Source organism: Euprymna scolopes, chromosome 28 (genome assembly GCF_053919585.1).
Source record: "Euprymna scolopes isolate OS-2025 chromosome 28, ASM5391958v1, whole genome shotgun sequence".
NCBI lineage: Eukaryota > Metazoa > Mollusca > Cephalopoda > Sepiida > Sepiolidae > Euprymna > Euprymna scolopes.
Genome location: NC_136509.1, coordinates 27,007,509 through 27,025,328, shown reverse-complemented (window position 1 = coordinate 27,025,328; position 17,820 = coordinate 27,007,509). Strand labels below are relative to the sequence as shown.

General features: G+C 34.4%; 1 protein-coding gene across 1 annotated transcript; it reads left to right on the top strand.

Moving 5' to 3' along the window:
- Positions 1–6: 6 nt before the first annotated feature.
- LOC145249536 (cytosolic Fe-S cluster assembly factor nubp1-A-like) lies at positions 7–9,109 on the top strand. The gene is made up of 2 exons (XM_080111157.1): positions 7–348; positions 6,725–9,109. Exons 1-2 carry the CDS (start codon positions 7–9, stop codon positions 7,355–7,357), a joined length of 975 nt encoding a protein of 324 aa, XP_079967283.1. The 3' UTR covers positions 7,358–9,109.
- The last annotated feature ends 8,711 nt before the right edge of the window (positions 9,110–17,820 follow it).

Below are 17,820 nucleotides of genomic sequence, written 5' to 3'. Positions count from 1 at the left end.
CAAAATATGGCGGATCACGTTTCCAGTGACGTCCCTGCCCACTGTCCCGGCACTGAAAGTGAAGCTGCTGGTCGATCCTCTGCTTGTCAGGGATGTCCGAATCAAAATATCTGCGCCACTCAACCGAAAGGACCGGACCCTGCGATTGAAGAAATTCGGGAGAAGCTGTTGTCGATCCGCCATAAGATCGTCGTCCTCTCCGGCAAAGGCGGCGTTGGCAAAAGCACGTTTTCCGCGCATCTTGCCCACGGGTTGGCAGCTGCAAATGAAGACTGCCAAGTGGGGATTCTCGACACGGATATTTGCGGACCTTCGATCCCCAGAATTATGGGTGCTGAAGGAGAACAGGTATTAAATATTATGTAATACTTGATCAAATTTTTGTAGAAAACATTATATAAGCAAAAAAAAAAATATCCACTCAATAATCGATGCAGCACTTTTTTTTTTTTTTGCACTAACCATAATTAAAAGGAGCATGTTTTACTATAGACAACAAAACGGAAAAGGTTAACCAAAAACAGATATACAACAAATAACTGTTATCAATGGCAAGATACGTTACTCTTCTACCTAGCTGAATAAGATTTTAGTATTTTAACTTATTTTAAAGCATTTATTCAGTTCGGAAAGCAAGTAGTGTCGAGTGTTACGTTAGAACAAGGAAAAATGTCTGGGGCATGTGTTACTGTCCACAGTCTCTCGAAAAAGTGGTCAAAAATCAAATATATTACGAATAAATGTTACTAAACGCAAGATAGGTTACTCTTCTGCTCAACTGAGTAGGTTTTTGGTGTTTTTACTAAAATATTTAATCGGCTCGAAAAACAAGCAAGTTAAAAGGGTACGCGACTACAAGAAGAGGTGGCCACAAAGTATTTGCTACGCGGCTATTTTTTTTTTTTTTTCATGTGTGCGTACCCTTTGAAAACGCTTGTTTTTCGAGCCGAATAAACATTTTCCATTAAGTAAAAACACTAAAAATCTACACAGTTGCGTAGAAGAGTAACCTATCTTGCCTTTGGTAACATTTATTTATTATATATTTGGGTTTTTAACCACTTTTTCGAAGGACTTTGGACAGTAAAAAATTCCCAATGTCTGACATGAGTCATATCTTTGGAGTCTCGGTAATCGCCTCAAAATAGAGAATAAAACAAAATATGGTCGTAATATTTGTCCACTCAAAGTTGGCCGCATTAATATAAAAATATTCCGCTTACTAAACTGGACTTTCTGTTTAAGCTAACAAGTTTTCAAATTGGCATAAAGGAAAATATGTGAATAAGGGGGTCAAAATTGAAAAAAATTGGAACTTGGGAGGTGCAAGTCAACTAAAAGTCCGGTGCTTATGCATCTATGTTACCGTGCTGTTTTTTTTTTAACTAGTATTCAGATTAAATTCAATTTTTATGAGAAATTTGGTTTTTAAATTGTTAGATGAAAGTACAGATTAGTTACAAAACCCCATTCCCTCACCCATGTAAAGAATGGCTTTCTAAATAATGTTATTATTTCAGCATGATAACATAGATGCACAAATACCAAAGTGCTCTTATACATATGCGCAAATATACATTTATACGTTAAATTCAGTTCATTTTTAACTATTTCTTATCTATCTGACGAAAGCTCAAACAGTAACAACTAAGGCTGGGCTGCTAAATGTTTTGGTTACGATTCAAGCTGATGACCTCCAAATCATATTTTATTTTTTATTTTTGAAATCACTACTATATATTAGGTACAATATAATAGTTGATAGAGAATTGACTCTATAATAATAAATATGAAAACTGCATTATTTACAACTGAGCAACGTCAGGCGGCCTGCTAAAAGTGGCCTTGTTTGCCTGTCTGAGGAATGATCGCTACCAAACTCCTCTGTCTATTTTTTGGTCTACATACTTAAAACTTGGTATATAAGGGATTTGGACCTGTGGAACAAATTCTATTTGGTTTTTAGCTAGTAAAAATAGCTGCTAAGGAGTCTTGAAAAAAAAAATTGAAGCTTGGCAAGCAAAAGTTGACTTAAAATGCTCTTCTGTGCATGTGCAAATATACATTTATAGGTTAACAATTATTTTTGAACTTTTTATATGGCTGTGACTCTGAGAGTAAGAAAACATTTGGGCAATAAAAAAAATTGAATTTTAAGGTTTTTCTTTTCTTTTTTTAATCATACCATTTTTATTTATTTTTTTATTTTTTCAAATATTTTAGCTTTTTTTCTTGTTTTTTTTTTTTTTTTTTTTTTTTGAAATAGTAAAAATTGAAAAGTTAAATAATTATTGGTGATGGTTTTACAACAATTAAGGGGGAAAAAGGAGTGTAAAATAAAATAAAAACAATGTGCATCAAATAAATGTTACCAGAGGCAAGAAAAATTATTTTTCTACCTACCTGGAAAAGTTTTAAAGTATTTTAAATTATTTTTTATACACTCAAAATTATATTATGATAGAATGAAAAATAAGAAAATTGGTTAACAGGTGTTAACTGTGTTTGAAGTTTAGTAATTTTATTTTATTTATTTCTACTTTTCTATTTTCAACTAGGTAAAAAGTGAATTTTAAGACACTTGGAGCACGTATTTCTTGACTATTTCTTTAAAACCAAGTTAACAGAAAAAAGGGTCTTCAGCAAATTCTGAATCTCTCGGCAGCTATTAAAAAAATAAAAATAAAAAATAAGGTAAAATCCACCATACTCTTATCGGATTATTAAAATGCAATAAAAACACATTAAAATACTTGTGAAACACAAACTTATCCAGGTAGATAGAAAATTAAATTTTCTTGCCTTTGGTAACATTTATTTGTTCGTTTTTGTTTGTTTGTTTTTTTTTTAAACCCTGTGAACTATTGTAAACGATTGCCTAAGTATTTATTATTCTAACAAAACTAGAAGAAAAATTTTAGAAAACCAAGTATTTGTTCTCCTTTGTTTTATCTGTATTTAAGTTATTCAGCAAAGTTTTAAAATATTAACTGTTACCGAAAAGGGGAGATCATTCTATATAACTTAGGAACTACAATATAGTATTGAAGAGGAGCAGTCAATATAAAGGCAGGTGAGCGCTACTTAAATTGATGCTGCAAATTTGAGGGAGATAACTCAATTGCATTTTCTGACAAAACTAAGGGTGATACGAAGAGGCTGTTTATTTCCCTCCAACAGCAGAGATGATGTGACACAGGGGTTAGGAAGTGGAATTTCATAAACCAAGGTCATAGAAAAAAAGAGGTACTCTGGCATGCACAGAATACCTAGGCAGCCCTGTCAGCATTCCTCGGTAGGGGTGCCTAAGGTGATTAGCAATAAATTAACCCCTTCTCAAAGGGAGAAGGTAAAGCCTGAGAGAGTGAACCTCCTAGTGTAACATTTTAGTGTTAAACAACTGTTCTCACATTGTCGTTTACGTAAACGTGCAGTTTTGCACACGTGCGTTTTTACCCGTGAGAAAATAAGTCAATGAAACAAAGTCATCACCTCCTATATTTCAACATCTGCATTTCTAGCGCATTTTATCTCGGAAGGTAATCTTTGCCACTTTGCTTCAGTCACGCTACCTGCGGCTGGGTTTATTTCTATTTGCTGCAAGATTATCTTGATATGTACTAGTGTGACCCTTGCTAAAATCCATACTAGTTAACTTAGCCTCTACTTACTGGCGTATCTTAGAAAAGTGAGACGAATTATGAAATTGTATGTGTTGCGTTGTTGTGTGTGTATATATATATATATATATATATATAATATACACACTGACAATACTGTTAGAAACTCGCTCAATATATGTTACTGTGACATAGGCAGACATATATTCGGTAGGTTTTTAACAGTATTTTGTATAGTTTTTTATTTTTAACTAATTTTCCCAAACTTACCGTGTTCAGCAGAGAGTATGGCGCCATTTTAAATTTTCCAGTACATCAGTAAAAATTGTATGTTTTTCGAGCTGAATAAACGTTACATTAAATAAAAATGCAAAAAAATTATCCAGTTAGGTAGAAAAGTAATTTTTCGAATCTGTGTATAGTAATACAAACCCAAAGTTTTAAATGGTTACGATTTAAAAAAAAAAAAAAAAAAAAAAAAAAAAAAAAATATTTGCGATTTATGTAAGTAATATTGATGCATTCGATAGTAATTTGATCTTTAAATTGACCCTCAAATAAATCAACTGCTAATAAAACAAATTCCCTCTAATTATTTGAGCCAAGTAAATAATACAAAGTACAAAACAAAACATAAAAAAAAGTCTTTTAATCTTGTTTAAATGCAAAAGCTTACCGAAATAAACGTTTGCAAAAATATGTTAAAAATAAAATGAAATTTCTGCCATAAGGCAGACGTGAATGCAAAAATTAATATTTTTCAGTCAACGTCCTAATCCATTGAGCCATGGTGACAATCATACTATGATGTTGCAAATTTATGTAGTTAGCGTATCTGATAGGTGAAGTGGTTCACGCAAGCGCAGATGCTGAAATTGTTTTGAAAGAGACAATTTTATGTACCCCCCCCCCCCATCAGATTCTGCAGTCATTAAGGTATAAAAAATGAGTATTTTTTTTCTAAATTTCACATATTATGCATCTGAATCTTTGCTCTTTAAGACAGTACCAGAATCATTCTTATCCACTTTGATTTCAAAAGTTTTAGCGAGATATACAAACACACATACACATATACATTCACACTAACAGACATTTGCCCTTTATATAATAGAAGACACAGACTGAACATTTTTTGTCATTCACTGGCTAGGTAGAATCAAATATCGATTTGCTAAATGCAATGCGATAATAGTCTATCCTTAAGAATCTAATTGACTTTCCTTTATATATATATATTTAATAGCATGGGTACCCGGCATTGCCCGGGTGTAGAAAGGTGGTACAGTAAGCAACTATCCCCTAAAAGAAATAAATACCTGTGAGAAAAAAAAAAAATTAGCCACAGTAGCCAGGCACAAACATGTAACATAAAAGAGGTAAAAAAAAGCAAATGCTTTAGTCGTCTCACCCATGGCCCACTTGGGATGTTATGGGCCTTTGAAATAATGCTTCTAAAATGTACGCTGAGATCGCGAGGTGTGAATGACTTTGCAAAAATGTTGACACAAAAACTGACCCCTCCTTGTAAAAACATGGCCCAGTTGATGGTCAAAGAACGAATCTTTTTTGCCAATTTTTGGACAATTGTCGTCTGAGACATTGATCTTTCTAATAATACCAATTTTGCTTGTTGCATGTGTCGAAAGTTTTTGGCAGACATTCAAATACACGCACACATTTTGCCTTTTATGTAATAGATAAAACAATAATAGACTCTCTCATCGAATTCTGATGTATGAGGTTTAGAAACTAAGTTGTCTGAAATCCACACAAATGATTTGTTTATAGTGAAGGTGTTGTAAAGAACCAGTCACACTTTTTTGGAACCACTGATAAACTCAGTAAGTGCAAATAATTGCTACAAGACATTGCAGAAAGTAGAGCTGAGGTTTTTACATTAGTTTTTCTTTTTTTAGTTGCATGTCTTAACAAAGACTGAGGGTGCATCTCCCGCAGTGGTTTCTAGGTATGGCTCCAGATACTAATCTGGAAATTTTTACGTTCTGATGCAATACATACAATGCCTAGTATTCTCAAGCGGTCACCCATCTGGTACTGGTCATGTTCATTGTTTAATTTTGATAATCTAATGAGAACTAGTGTGTCAATATGATTATGTTGTATATGTATGCATGTGTGTGTATATATATATATATATATATAAATTAGCAGGCCCCACAGTGTTGCGCGATCGTAAAATACACAAATATATTTTAATTAATGCAGAATTATTTATTATAAACAGAAATGCTGTAGGTATTAAACGTAACATTAAATTTCTTTTAAAAAAAACAATGAAGTAAAAAAAAAAAAAAAAAATAGAATGGAACTGAGACACGTGCATGCAAGTACTATGTTTTTACTAAACAGTTCACTTCTTGTAAGTTAAAAATAATACTTGAGATCGAAACGAAAACCTAAAAACAGTGAGTCAAATACAAAAACTATTAGTCCAACTTGACATGATCTTTAAAATGTGTTTTCATATCAACTTGCACTTTACATAAGGAAGCTGTCATGTTTCATGACCATGCATGCACAGTCGTGAAACAGTTGAAAACGGCTAAAAATTCTATCACCCCCATGTACCAATGTTTCAATTTTTACCCCTTAGCAGTCTTTTTTTCGGATGAAAACCGATTAAAAAGTTTTCTACATGTCTGAATACTCTATATAGTAAATTTCAAGTTTGTAGATCAAAAATTTGTTGAGTGTATAGGTTGAGAAGTGTCCTCACACACATTCTCACTTATATATGTGTGTGTGTATGTATGTAATTATTGATTGATCATCATTATTTATACTTTTCATTTATAACAAATGTAGTGATTCCATTGGATAATCATCTTTGTTGATTAAACAATGAAAGTAAATAGTGAATATATGGGAAATTGTATGACTGGAACAATTTTTGCTTCGATATAGTATGAAATCGATTGCAATTTCTTTTATGTAAAGAACAAAATGAAAATTTCTGCAATTTATTGGCTAGATTGAATCAAATATCGATTGTCAATTGCTATAGAGGTTTGATTTCGAGAATTTGACTGACTTTTCTTTATATATTAGATCTATTCATATATTTCTTTTTTATCTTACAGGTTCATCAAAGTGGTTCAGGTTGGTCTCCCGTCTACATATCTGACAACCTGGCCATAATGTCCATAGGTTTTCTTCTCTCCAGTTTGAACGATGCTGTAATCTGGAGAGGTCCAAGGAAAAATGGAATCATCAAACAGTTCCTGAAAGATGTTGATTGGGGAGATTTGGATTATCTGATCATCGATACACCACCTGGCACATCGGATGAGCACTTATCGATAGTTCAGTATCTAAGTGCTGCTGGAATAGATGGGGCAATCATCGTAACTACCCCACAGGAAATCTCCCTACTGGATGTCCGCAAAGAAATAGCATTCTGTCGGAAGGTCAATTTACCAATTATTGGTATTGTGGAGAATATGAGTGGTTTCATCTGTCCCCACTGTACAACCGAATCGCAGATCTTTCCGCCTACAACAGGCGGTGCCGAGAAAATGTGTTTAGATCTGTCGCTGCCTTTTCTTGGTAAATTGCCTCTCGATCCAAGGATTGGCAAGGCGTGTGACGAGGGGAAGTCCTTCCTGGAAGAGGCACCGGATAGTCCTGCGGCAAAAGTCTTCATGGATATAATGACTGTCATACAGAATGAAAATAAGGGAGAAAAAATGGAAGAGGATGTTGGACAGAGATAGTTGGGGAAAATTCTGGGTTGCTGGGATATGATCGAAGATTCTGAATCCTTCTTCTCGGAAAGAGTATTAAATTGTCTTTATATTTTTATAATTACGTGTATATAAGTTGAATGTTTAAAATGGTGGTTAATAACGGCAACATTTAAATAAACTGAGAAATATTTTGATAGAACTTCATTGACAATCCGACCAATAATGAGTAAAATCTAAAATAGGTATTTTGGTTAGGATCAAAGTGTAGTATAAAGTAGAATAATAAAAGAAACAAAGAAGAAAAAGGTACTAGTGCGCTTTAACTCTCCAGAAGAATTTTTTTTCTCTCACTTTCAGAAGTGTTATACTAGCGAAAAGAGAAGACAATGCAAAATGTGTAAATTTAAAGGAAAATTTATTTTGAAATATCGTTTTCTAAATTTAAAAAAATTTTAATCTAATTCAGTAAAGGTTTCAGTATTTGATGTTTTCTATTGTGTTACTTTTTTTTTTCTTTTTTTTTATTGTGTAAAATTGTTGAAAATAGATGTTAATACACTCAATTTAACTGAGCTTTTTTACTTTTCTTTAGACCAAAGAAAAATAATTTTTTTTTTTTTACAGGCAAAGTGAATGTTATATTTTGGGGGGATATTTTAAGCACTAGACTTAACTTTTTTTTTTTTTTTAAAATCATACATGTCAAAATATTCTAAAATAATTGTTACAATGTTTAAGACTTATTTTATTAAAGAAATTAAAAAAAACAAAATATTCGTAAACCATGGCCAAAATGTGGTGAGACGACAACAACAACTATGGATGGCAGTAATTGCTGAGGATGCAGTTAGGAGATTCGGAGTTCCTATCCTGTCGTGGTTACCATTTGACGAAGGGCAGAGGAATAGTTGGCCGAAACATTGTGAAACAACGACTAAGAAAGATAAGGATAATAGTTTGCAATAAATAAAAAAATAAATTAATAAATAATACTCATCTCAATAATGAATTCCAATTAAATAATAAAGATATTCCTATTTGACTGTTGCATTTTACATCTTTTTTAAAAATTGCAATTCAATAAATGTTTGCTAAGTAATGTTATTTTGTTAATTTATTGAATTTGTTTTGAATCACCAGAAAAGTTGGTTTAGAAAGAAACCATTAAAGTTTGCATTGTCTTTCCTTTTTGCTAGTATAACTCTTCCTCAAAAAAGACTAATCTATTCGTGAAATTAATAAGTTGATTTACAATTATTTAATTGACACTAAAAAAGTACACTGCCATGTAAAAATAACTACTAATTCAGTTCTAATTTAATTTAATATAGCGTAAAAAATATAAAAATCTGATTGTTTTTTTTATATAACTCATTTTCACCTGAAACAAGACATTGTCATTTGGATGTATGGGACTGCTATTTGGAATAGTGTCTAGCAGGGTCTGAAGTGGATTAGATCAGCGAGATGTTTGTTCACAGTACATTTAAACTTCTGTATGTGTTCAGTTCATTATGCCTGTGAATATTAGGCCAAGAAGTTTGAAAGATGTATTCTCAGGTAGGATGTCATTTGTTATGGGTGGTTGAAAAGTATTTTTTTTTTTTTTTGTAGTTGTTAAAGGAAACTTAAGATTTTTTATTTTATCAATTTAAATCCCTTATTATTATTTAATATGTTTTTATTTACGGGTTGCCTTTTAATAGAGGACAGAGTTCAGTTTTCAAATTTTAAATTGTATTTTTATATTTTTTTCCCAAATAAATAATTCTAAGTATAGTATCTGTTCTGTATTTTTGTTTTCAATCAAAGGAGAAATCCTAAACCTCCTTCCCCCCCCATGCCCCAATCCAGAGTAACACATTTTGTTGGGAGTTGGATTATTAAAAATCAACCCTGACAAAAGTAAATAGATGTGCACATGTGTGACAAATCAAAGATAATATTTCAAACAAGTGTGACTAAAATAAATCTTTTTATTTTTATAAGATTTCAAAGCTCTTGAGTGAATCTAACTAATTTTGAGCACACATTGAAGGATATTGGCGCCATTGACAAACCAATTCTCTGTGGTTAAGAACAAAGTATAGTATCTGTCTTCTGATATTAAACTTCATCTTTTTTGTCTTTGGTTGGTGAAGGAGAAATCCTTTGAGACTGAGTCAATAAAAAAAAAATTTTTTTTTAATTTTTGTCCCAATCCAGAGTGGCCCGTTTTTAGGAGCTGGATTTTCTCCACATTAAGAATCGATTGTGTGCCTAATAGCCCTCATGAAGAGGTAAATAAAAGGGACAACATACAAGTAATAGGGCTCTCTCCTCTTGCAACAAAATATCTCTTGTTTTATTGACATATCATAAATTGTTACTCAGTGAATAGTGACGTCTTTTTTTTTCTCTTTTTAATACACAGCTGAAGTTCCATTTTGTTGACAAGTTGTTGCTCAATGGATAGTGACATCTCTGTTTCTTTTTCTTCTTGCAGTAGTCTCCTTTTTATTAATCTATTTCTGCCTGAATTTTTTTGTAAAATAATTTTCACAGGGAAAGCAGATCACAGACCAGCAGGTTTGAAGGGCTGTACATGTACATATGTGTTGTAACACATCTGATGAGCGTTCCCAATGCCCTTGCTTAGGTTTTTTTCTCTAGAGAAATGTATGATGCAGTTACTGTTTCATACATGTACTGCTAATCTGAAATAGGTTAATAGTGGTTATAAAAATTGATAACAATGACAGTACAAAATCATCAAGATTTAACAATACTTTTAGGACTTTTATTTTTATTCTGATACATACATAATGCTTCCCAACCAATCCCCTACAGTGGCATAAAAGCAGATGCCCCAAACACTACTGTTTTCTCTTTCACTATCCAGAAAAAAAAAAAGGAAAATTCGATCAGTTAATCTGCTATGTGTCACTCGTAACGTACTGTCTGGCGCAATGTTTTGACATTACCTTGCACTTCTAATAGAAATTCCCACTTTAATTCTTACTCATGGAAAAATCGGGATAAGCAGCAATTTCCCCAACTTACCTTCATAGGAGAAAAAGTGTCTAGTTTCTTTAATCTTACACATCCAAAAAGACAATTGATTTCCATTCTTTGCTATGTGCTCTCATTTTTTTTTTTTTTTTTTTTTTTTTTTTTTGACATTTCACCCCAAACAACGCACAGGGTCACTTATTCGTGAGTGGCTACTGTTTAGAACCAGATTTACAGGGATACTATTTATGGAGTTGGGCAGCGAGATGTCTGTTTATATTACACTTAAATTTCTGTATGGAAGCAAAGGCCCGGGAGGGAATTCCAAAGTCTAGCAGTCCGAGGGAAAAAGCTATTCGAGTAGAAGGCTTTATGGCATCTAGAGATCCTTACAGTGTAGGGATGGGATTTAGTTGTTTGTCGGGGATATTGTCGTCGAGGGAGCGGGGGGTACTAGTGCTTGGAGTTCATCAAAGATTTTGCCATTGAAATACTTGCGTTGCCCGGGTGTTTAGAAGTGTGTGTGGTTTTGGGTAAATAAAAAGAAAAATCGTTGGTTGTTAAAAATAAAAAACGAAGCCTTGACGTGCAGTTGGAAAATAGTAAAGTGTGAAAAAAAAAAAAAAAAACAGGTGCTCGTTTTTGACGAGTTATTGACGTGAACTTTGAGTGCGGGACAGTGTTTTATTTAACGTGAGTCTGTTTTTTTTATATGAAAAAGCATAATGCACATGCGGCGATGGTACTATTCCCCAGTTAACATTTTCTGCGGGACAGTTTTTAATGAGGTCAATAAACCGGTTTGTTTGTTTTTAACTAACTTTGGAAAAAAACAGCTCCCTGTTTATTAGAGGGAGTGTCTTGCCGACATTGACCAAACATTACATAGCTTTCTAGAGAGTATTTCGAATCAAGTTTCGCTTTTTTTTATACCAAAAAACGAATGCAGCATGTGCAGATCCGAAAATGTCGAATAATTAACGTTTCAAAAGCGGGCAAATTAAATAGAGAGGCGACCACCCTTGTTAAGTCATAGATATTATCATTTAGACGCGATATAAAAAGTTTTTAAAATGAGTGACGGCCTCAAGAATCCGCCGGAAAAAAGCCTTTTGAAGACATACACAAAAAGCGAACACACATACACACATTTTCACTTTTATATATATAGACTAGCGAGGGGTGCCCGGGTGTTTGGAGGTGTAGGGGGGGGGGGTAAAAAAAAAAAGTAAGTATGAGGATCGAACCCAAACCCTTGAGGCAAAGTTGTAAATTAAAGTGCGAAAAAAAAAAAGTGCGATGTTAACCATTGCCCCACCACGACATGCTAATGGAAACATGTTTGAATTTATTTAATTACTTGTATTTAGCAGGTGCCTGTTTTAATGAGTTAATGAGGTCAAGTTTGACTGCGGGATTTCATTTACTGCTGAACGCTTCCCCCCCCCCCAAGATGTTATAGGAAAAAGACTAATCCACATGAGATGAGCGACAAATGTTGAATATTTATATTCCTGAAATTGAGCAAATTAAATAGACAGGCGAGCTTCGTTGTTAACTGTGAGATATTACGATTTGTGATATAAAAAGTTGTGAAGCGAGCGACCGCTTCTCTGAAAGAAGCCTTTTGTAGACACACAGAAAAAGCGAACACACATACATGCATTTTCGCTTTTATATTTATAGATGGCTTGAATTAAAGCTTAAAATGCAAAAGTCAAGTATCACGGTTCAGTTGTGCTCTAAACAAAAACGTTCATTTCGAAGAACCTACTGTTGATTTTGTATGCTGGACTTTCTGCTTGTGTAGTAATAAAACTTCTCAAATGCACTTGTGATGTTGGGCTGTATAAGATGTTAACTTTGATCAAAATCGCCTGTTCCTTCACTGATTGGATTTTTTTTATTATCGATACTTTTCAAAGACATTTCAATACAAAACCTATCTTAAGAACACTGCCAGATACATGAAATACATTTGTGTGAAATTTCATAAAAATCGGTCTAGCCATTTCAGAATCTAGGAAACGACCTCACACACACACACACACAAAGTTCCTTTTATATAATAGTAGATAGATAGATCAAAGGATTAGAGAAAACAGTCTAAATTTAACTTTTAGAGAAGCACTGGATAAAAATAGATACATTATAGTTATTGTTTGAAGAGATTATATCTTTTTGATCCCCTTGACAAAAGGAGGGTGGACCTGTAAATTCACCCTTGTCTGTTTGTCTGTTCGTCTGTCTTTTCCCAATAACTACACCTTGGAATTTTTTTAAATTTTGCACAAACATTAAACATGATAGGAGTAAAAAGTAACAGAACAGATTTTCTCGGAAAACTTCGGTTGCCCCTTTAGAGGTGCCTTTATGGGTTAAAATGGCTAAAATTGACACTTTTGTGCCTATTAAAAAAAATTGATGCCTTGGATTTTTTTATAAAACTTTCCAAAAAGTTGTAACTGATTTCTATACAATTTTGTTTGTCTATACTTTGCAATAACTCTTGGTTATGCCCCGGGGGCTCTTTTAGGGCTAATAAAAACACACCATTTTTGGGACTAATTTATCATATTTGTCCAAAATTTTGTGTGTTTGTCTATTTAGCAGTTTTGCATGGTGCTGAACTCAAATTTAAATATGTTAAGGCCTTGGGGACTTTTGGGGCTAAATGGGGGAGGGGGGCAAATGATTGACTTAGTCATTTCTTTTTTTTTTTTTTTGCATGGTGCAGAACTCAAATTTACGTATGTTAAGGCCTAAAACTGCATCATTTGTTCATTTTCACCAGGATTTGACATTCTCTGGGGACTTTTGGGGCTAAATGGGGGAAGGGCAGACAAATGCTGAACTTAGTTATTTTTTTTTATGCCTCGTTCACTGTGCACACAGAGGACCATATATGCTTTACTTGTTTTCTTTCTTTTTTTTATGTCCATCGCTCATTACCATCCAGTTTTGGTGTTTAAGGTCCCAGATTCTGCAATAGGCAGCATCTCTCACATGCGATCCAATCCAAAGGTTTGACATCAATCATGTTGCAATCAAATCACTTATGCACTCGAGTCTACAACACTCCCTCATCCAGACATGCAATGGCTTACACACTGTACATGGTCAGATCGCCCGAGATGTTGAGCACGTAAGGTATCCGTAATCCTATCAATACAAAGTCGTATCACTTCTTACACATTAAAGTCAGGTCTTCCTCGGTCTGTCACACTCCCATGTGCCAGGGATATCCACGCATGTTAGTGTTGATGCAACAGTTGACATGTTGTACATGGCTAAACTAAGTAAGGTATCCAAACTACCAGAAATACAAAGTTTTTAATGAAACATAGTTTAAGGAACCTTTTGATCCATTTTGCAACAACACATCCTATTAGACATTAAACTGAAGCCAGCGTTGGAACAATTACATTGAAAGCATTGCCAGGACCGCTGCGAAGAAGGTAAGCTCTCTCTACTGTGCTAGAAAACTACTAACACCTGAAAGTATCCTGTACCTCTATAAGGCCACCATTCACCCATGTATGGAGTATTGTTGTCATATTTGGGGTGGTGCATCTACTACTAGTCTCTCGCTCCTGGACAAGGTTCAAAAGAGAGTCACCAATCTGATAGGCCTGAACTGTCATCTAAGCTTCAGCCTCTGTCTCATCGACGAAATGTTGCATCCCCCTGCCTGTTCTACAAGTATTTTAATGGTGAATGCTCTGACGAACTGCAAGCACGTGTCCCCACGACGTAAACACCCTCGCCAAACCCGACAGGCAGCTAAATCCCACCCTCACACAGTAGAGATCCCTAGATGTAAAAGATCTTTGTACTCCAATAGTTCCTTCCCCAGAACCGCTAGACTATGGAATTCCATTCCAGGTCCCTGCTTCCCAACTGTACTGACATGCAGAAGTTCAAGTATAACATGAGCCGACATCTTGCTGCCCAACTCCCTACATAGTACCCCAGTAGCTGTTGACCCTGATAGTAACCCCTACACCAAAGTGGCAATGTGCCTTGTTTGGGATGAAACCATAATAAAGAATAAAAAATTTTTTAAAGAGCCATTGCAAATCAGAAGCAGTTGTCAGCATCCATTTTCAGTATTATTAAGGATAAGGGACAAAACTTAATTCAAGCAAGGGGAAAAGTTAACACCTCTCCTCATGCTAAGAATGGCTTTCTAAATTTGGTATAATGTCACTGCTAACTGCTTCTGCCAATATGTGTTTCGGCCACGCTCCAACCTCTGGCCCACTGCCACAATATTGCATCCCTGTACATGTCTTACTAGTATTTTAATGTAATGTGTTCTGATGAACTTGTACCGCCAACTAACCTGACAAGGAGTAATCTCTTGCCCCTTCACTGTTTAGGTCCCTAGAAGCCGGAAAACCTTCAATAGTTTATTCCTTTGGACTGCTAACCTTTGGAATTCCCTCCGGGTCTCCTGCTTCCCAGGCTGTACCAACATGCAGAAATTCAAATATAATGTGAACTGACATTGCGTTACTTAACTCCCTACTTTCTGCAGATATGATCTCAAATAATAGCCCCTTACATCCAAGTGGGAATATGCCTTGTTTGGGGTGAATATCAGTTGGTGGGGCAAGTTCTATTTTAACCTCCAAAGAAAAATAAACCTCTTAATTGAACAACTACTGAATGAGCGCAAAAAATCACAGCATGTTCTTTGATCCCAACACAATGTCACTGTACACTTTGTCAATAGAAACAGCTGTTCATCTTTCATGCACTTATATCAGTAGATGCTCAGTGGCCTCTCTTTATAGTTGTGGTGGTCATAGTTAGCTAACTTACTTCATAATTTCCGGCATAGCATTACCGGAAGTGGTGACAAAGCAAATCAGTTCCTTTGCTTTTTTTTTCTCATACCTTTATATGTCCCTTGTGCATGTACTCTTATATTTTTATTTATTGTTTCTTTTTATACTTTCATAAACATATATTTATATAAATTCAAATTAAAAAAACAAACTTACTTTTATAATCTCATAAACTTATTTCTTGTAAAATTTCTAATAAAAAATAAAAACTTTTTTTTTTTAATTTTGTTATTAAAAGTGCAAATAAAGAGGAATTGTGCTATTTTTATTGCATAATTTTCAATAATGTCCATTTCTTATATTTTATTTCAATAAATTGCTTCATAATAGAAATACGGGAGAACAATAAAAGTGAGGGAAACCTGATGTCACCACTTCCGGTAGCACTACACCGGAAATTAGAACGTACATTAGCTGACTATAACAATTGTGATAATATCTACCATACCCAAGGTGTTCCTCTTCTCTGCTTGTGATGACAGCAACAGCTGTTTTCCTTTCCTCCCTGATAGTTGTAAAAAAAAAAAAATAAACATGGAAAATTGCCCACTCCCTTAGTAGCACTGGGTGTCCTCATCAAGTGAAATGGTGTTTTATCTAATGGATAAAAAGTAGCCAGTTTCCCAAAATCAGTATAACTCCAGAAAACACTTGAGTGTAAAGAGTTAACTAAAATTCATGTTTCCGACCATGCAGATGATTCAGTCTGACAGCCAATCATTAACGGCATTGTTGTAATTAAGCAACAAAATTTGATCACCAGTTTCTTCTCTGTGTACCTTGTGTTGATTCTTTCCCGTTGAAAACATGCTCAACATTGTCAATACCACACATTTTACACACCAGTTCCACTCATTCAGACACTGTGATCAGGTGAGATGCCATGAAATTCAGGGATAAGATGGATATCAAATGCTTTGCTGCCATTTGTAAGCCGAAATACCTTCAAAACTGCTGGGTCCTTCAGCCTCATTTTCTTTCTCAACTTGAGCCGGAACTTTTCTCTCTTCTGAACATTTTCTCTGCTTGAGCAAAAGCACAATCGCCTATCCGTCCGAGTTTGGTCTTTTATTCCTCTCAAATCTCAGGAATTCTCGCGGTTAGTCTCGCCCTCTTTTCCATAAAACCAACCACATCTACAGCTTCTTCCTCTCTCAGCCCTTGTGTGTTGACAACAAACAAGACTTTCTGTCTTTTGGAGGGTAGTGCATTAGAATTACTACTACACCCGTCTGTGCTTTTGCGGACCTGCTGTTTACGTTCAGGAGGACTTGTTTCTGACCCGGTTCATTCCTGGTTTTGTGTAACTTAACCCTTGAAGTAACTAGATCGGAAGGCCTTGATCCATTCAACATTATCGGATCAGAAAGGGTTAATATAGAATGCAGTTGTTGAATTGTTATTGATCTTTGCCCCTGATTACTGATGTCAAATGATTGTCTTGATCTTTTGTTACATAGTAGGAACCCTATACCAGTAACTAGCTTGAATTTTGATAAGAGTCACATTAGTACATGTCAGGATGGCCTATCTGCAAACAGAATTGTACCCAGAGAAAGGCGACATGAATTGAAGCAGCAGTCAACAGGTTAAACTTCTTAGGCAAAACATAATCGAACATCACGTTTTTGGGCAAAAGAAACAAAATTTACTAGTCAGTTTCACTTTGAAAGTTGTGTGGATGGGACACAGCCCAATAATGCATTCCCTACATGGCATTGAATTGAATAATATGAATAATCTAAGGTGAATGTCATTTTGATGCTTGTCTGTCTGCATCTCTCAATTTTTAGAAAATTAAATTAAGGAAATAATCATTAGTCATTAGTTTCTCTCCTAAACTTATTCTCCCCAAATAAAACATTAAAGAACTCAAAGTCTTTTTGCATTTTTTATGCATTAGTAGTTTATAGTGTTGGGACGATTAGTTGGAATCAGGAATCGGAACTTTTAGTGTATTGGAAAAATTTCTATCTATTTTCTGATGCCGAAATGATTCTTTTAAATTGTTTTTTTTTAAAAATTTGATTCTGTTTAAAACATAATCTTCAACTGCTGGTAATAATAATAAAATAAATATTTATTGATTTTAAACTACCAGTAAATCTAAAATCTATAGCCCCCCCCCCCCCCCGACGTATTTTTATGTTACAGAAAATGTGTGCACATTTAACACGCATTTTTACGGTAATTGGGGAAAAATAGCAACTTTATAGTTAAATATTTACGATTTCATAAAGAATCGGAGTCGGGGAAAAATATTAGAATCATCCCATCACTAGTAGTTTATTAATCTTGTTAAATAAACTAATAACAACCAGTAGGCTACATGGCTACACATGAATGACAAAATGAAACAGCGATGATGCAGGGAAATAAAAGTTAAGGATTAGTCTATTTTCCTGAGTAAATTCTTTCCAATAAGAAAAAAAAAAAAAAAAAAACCCTCGAAGAACTCAGTAAAGTCTCTGTATTTTTCATGCACGAGTAGTTTATTCGTCTAGCTAAACAGATGAGATGATCAATGAACACTAGATGACACAGCCACACATGAACAGCAAAGTGAAATAGGAATGATGCAGAAAAAAAAAGAAAGAAAGAAAAAGAAAGACCTGTAATAAACATGCGCATATATGAATAAAAAGA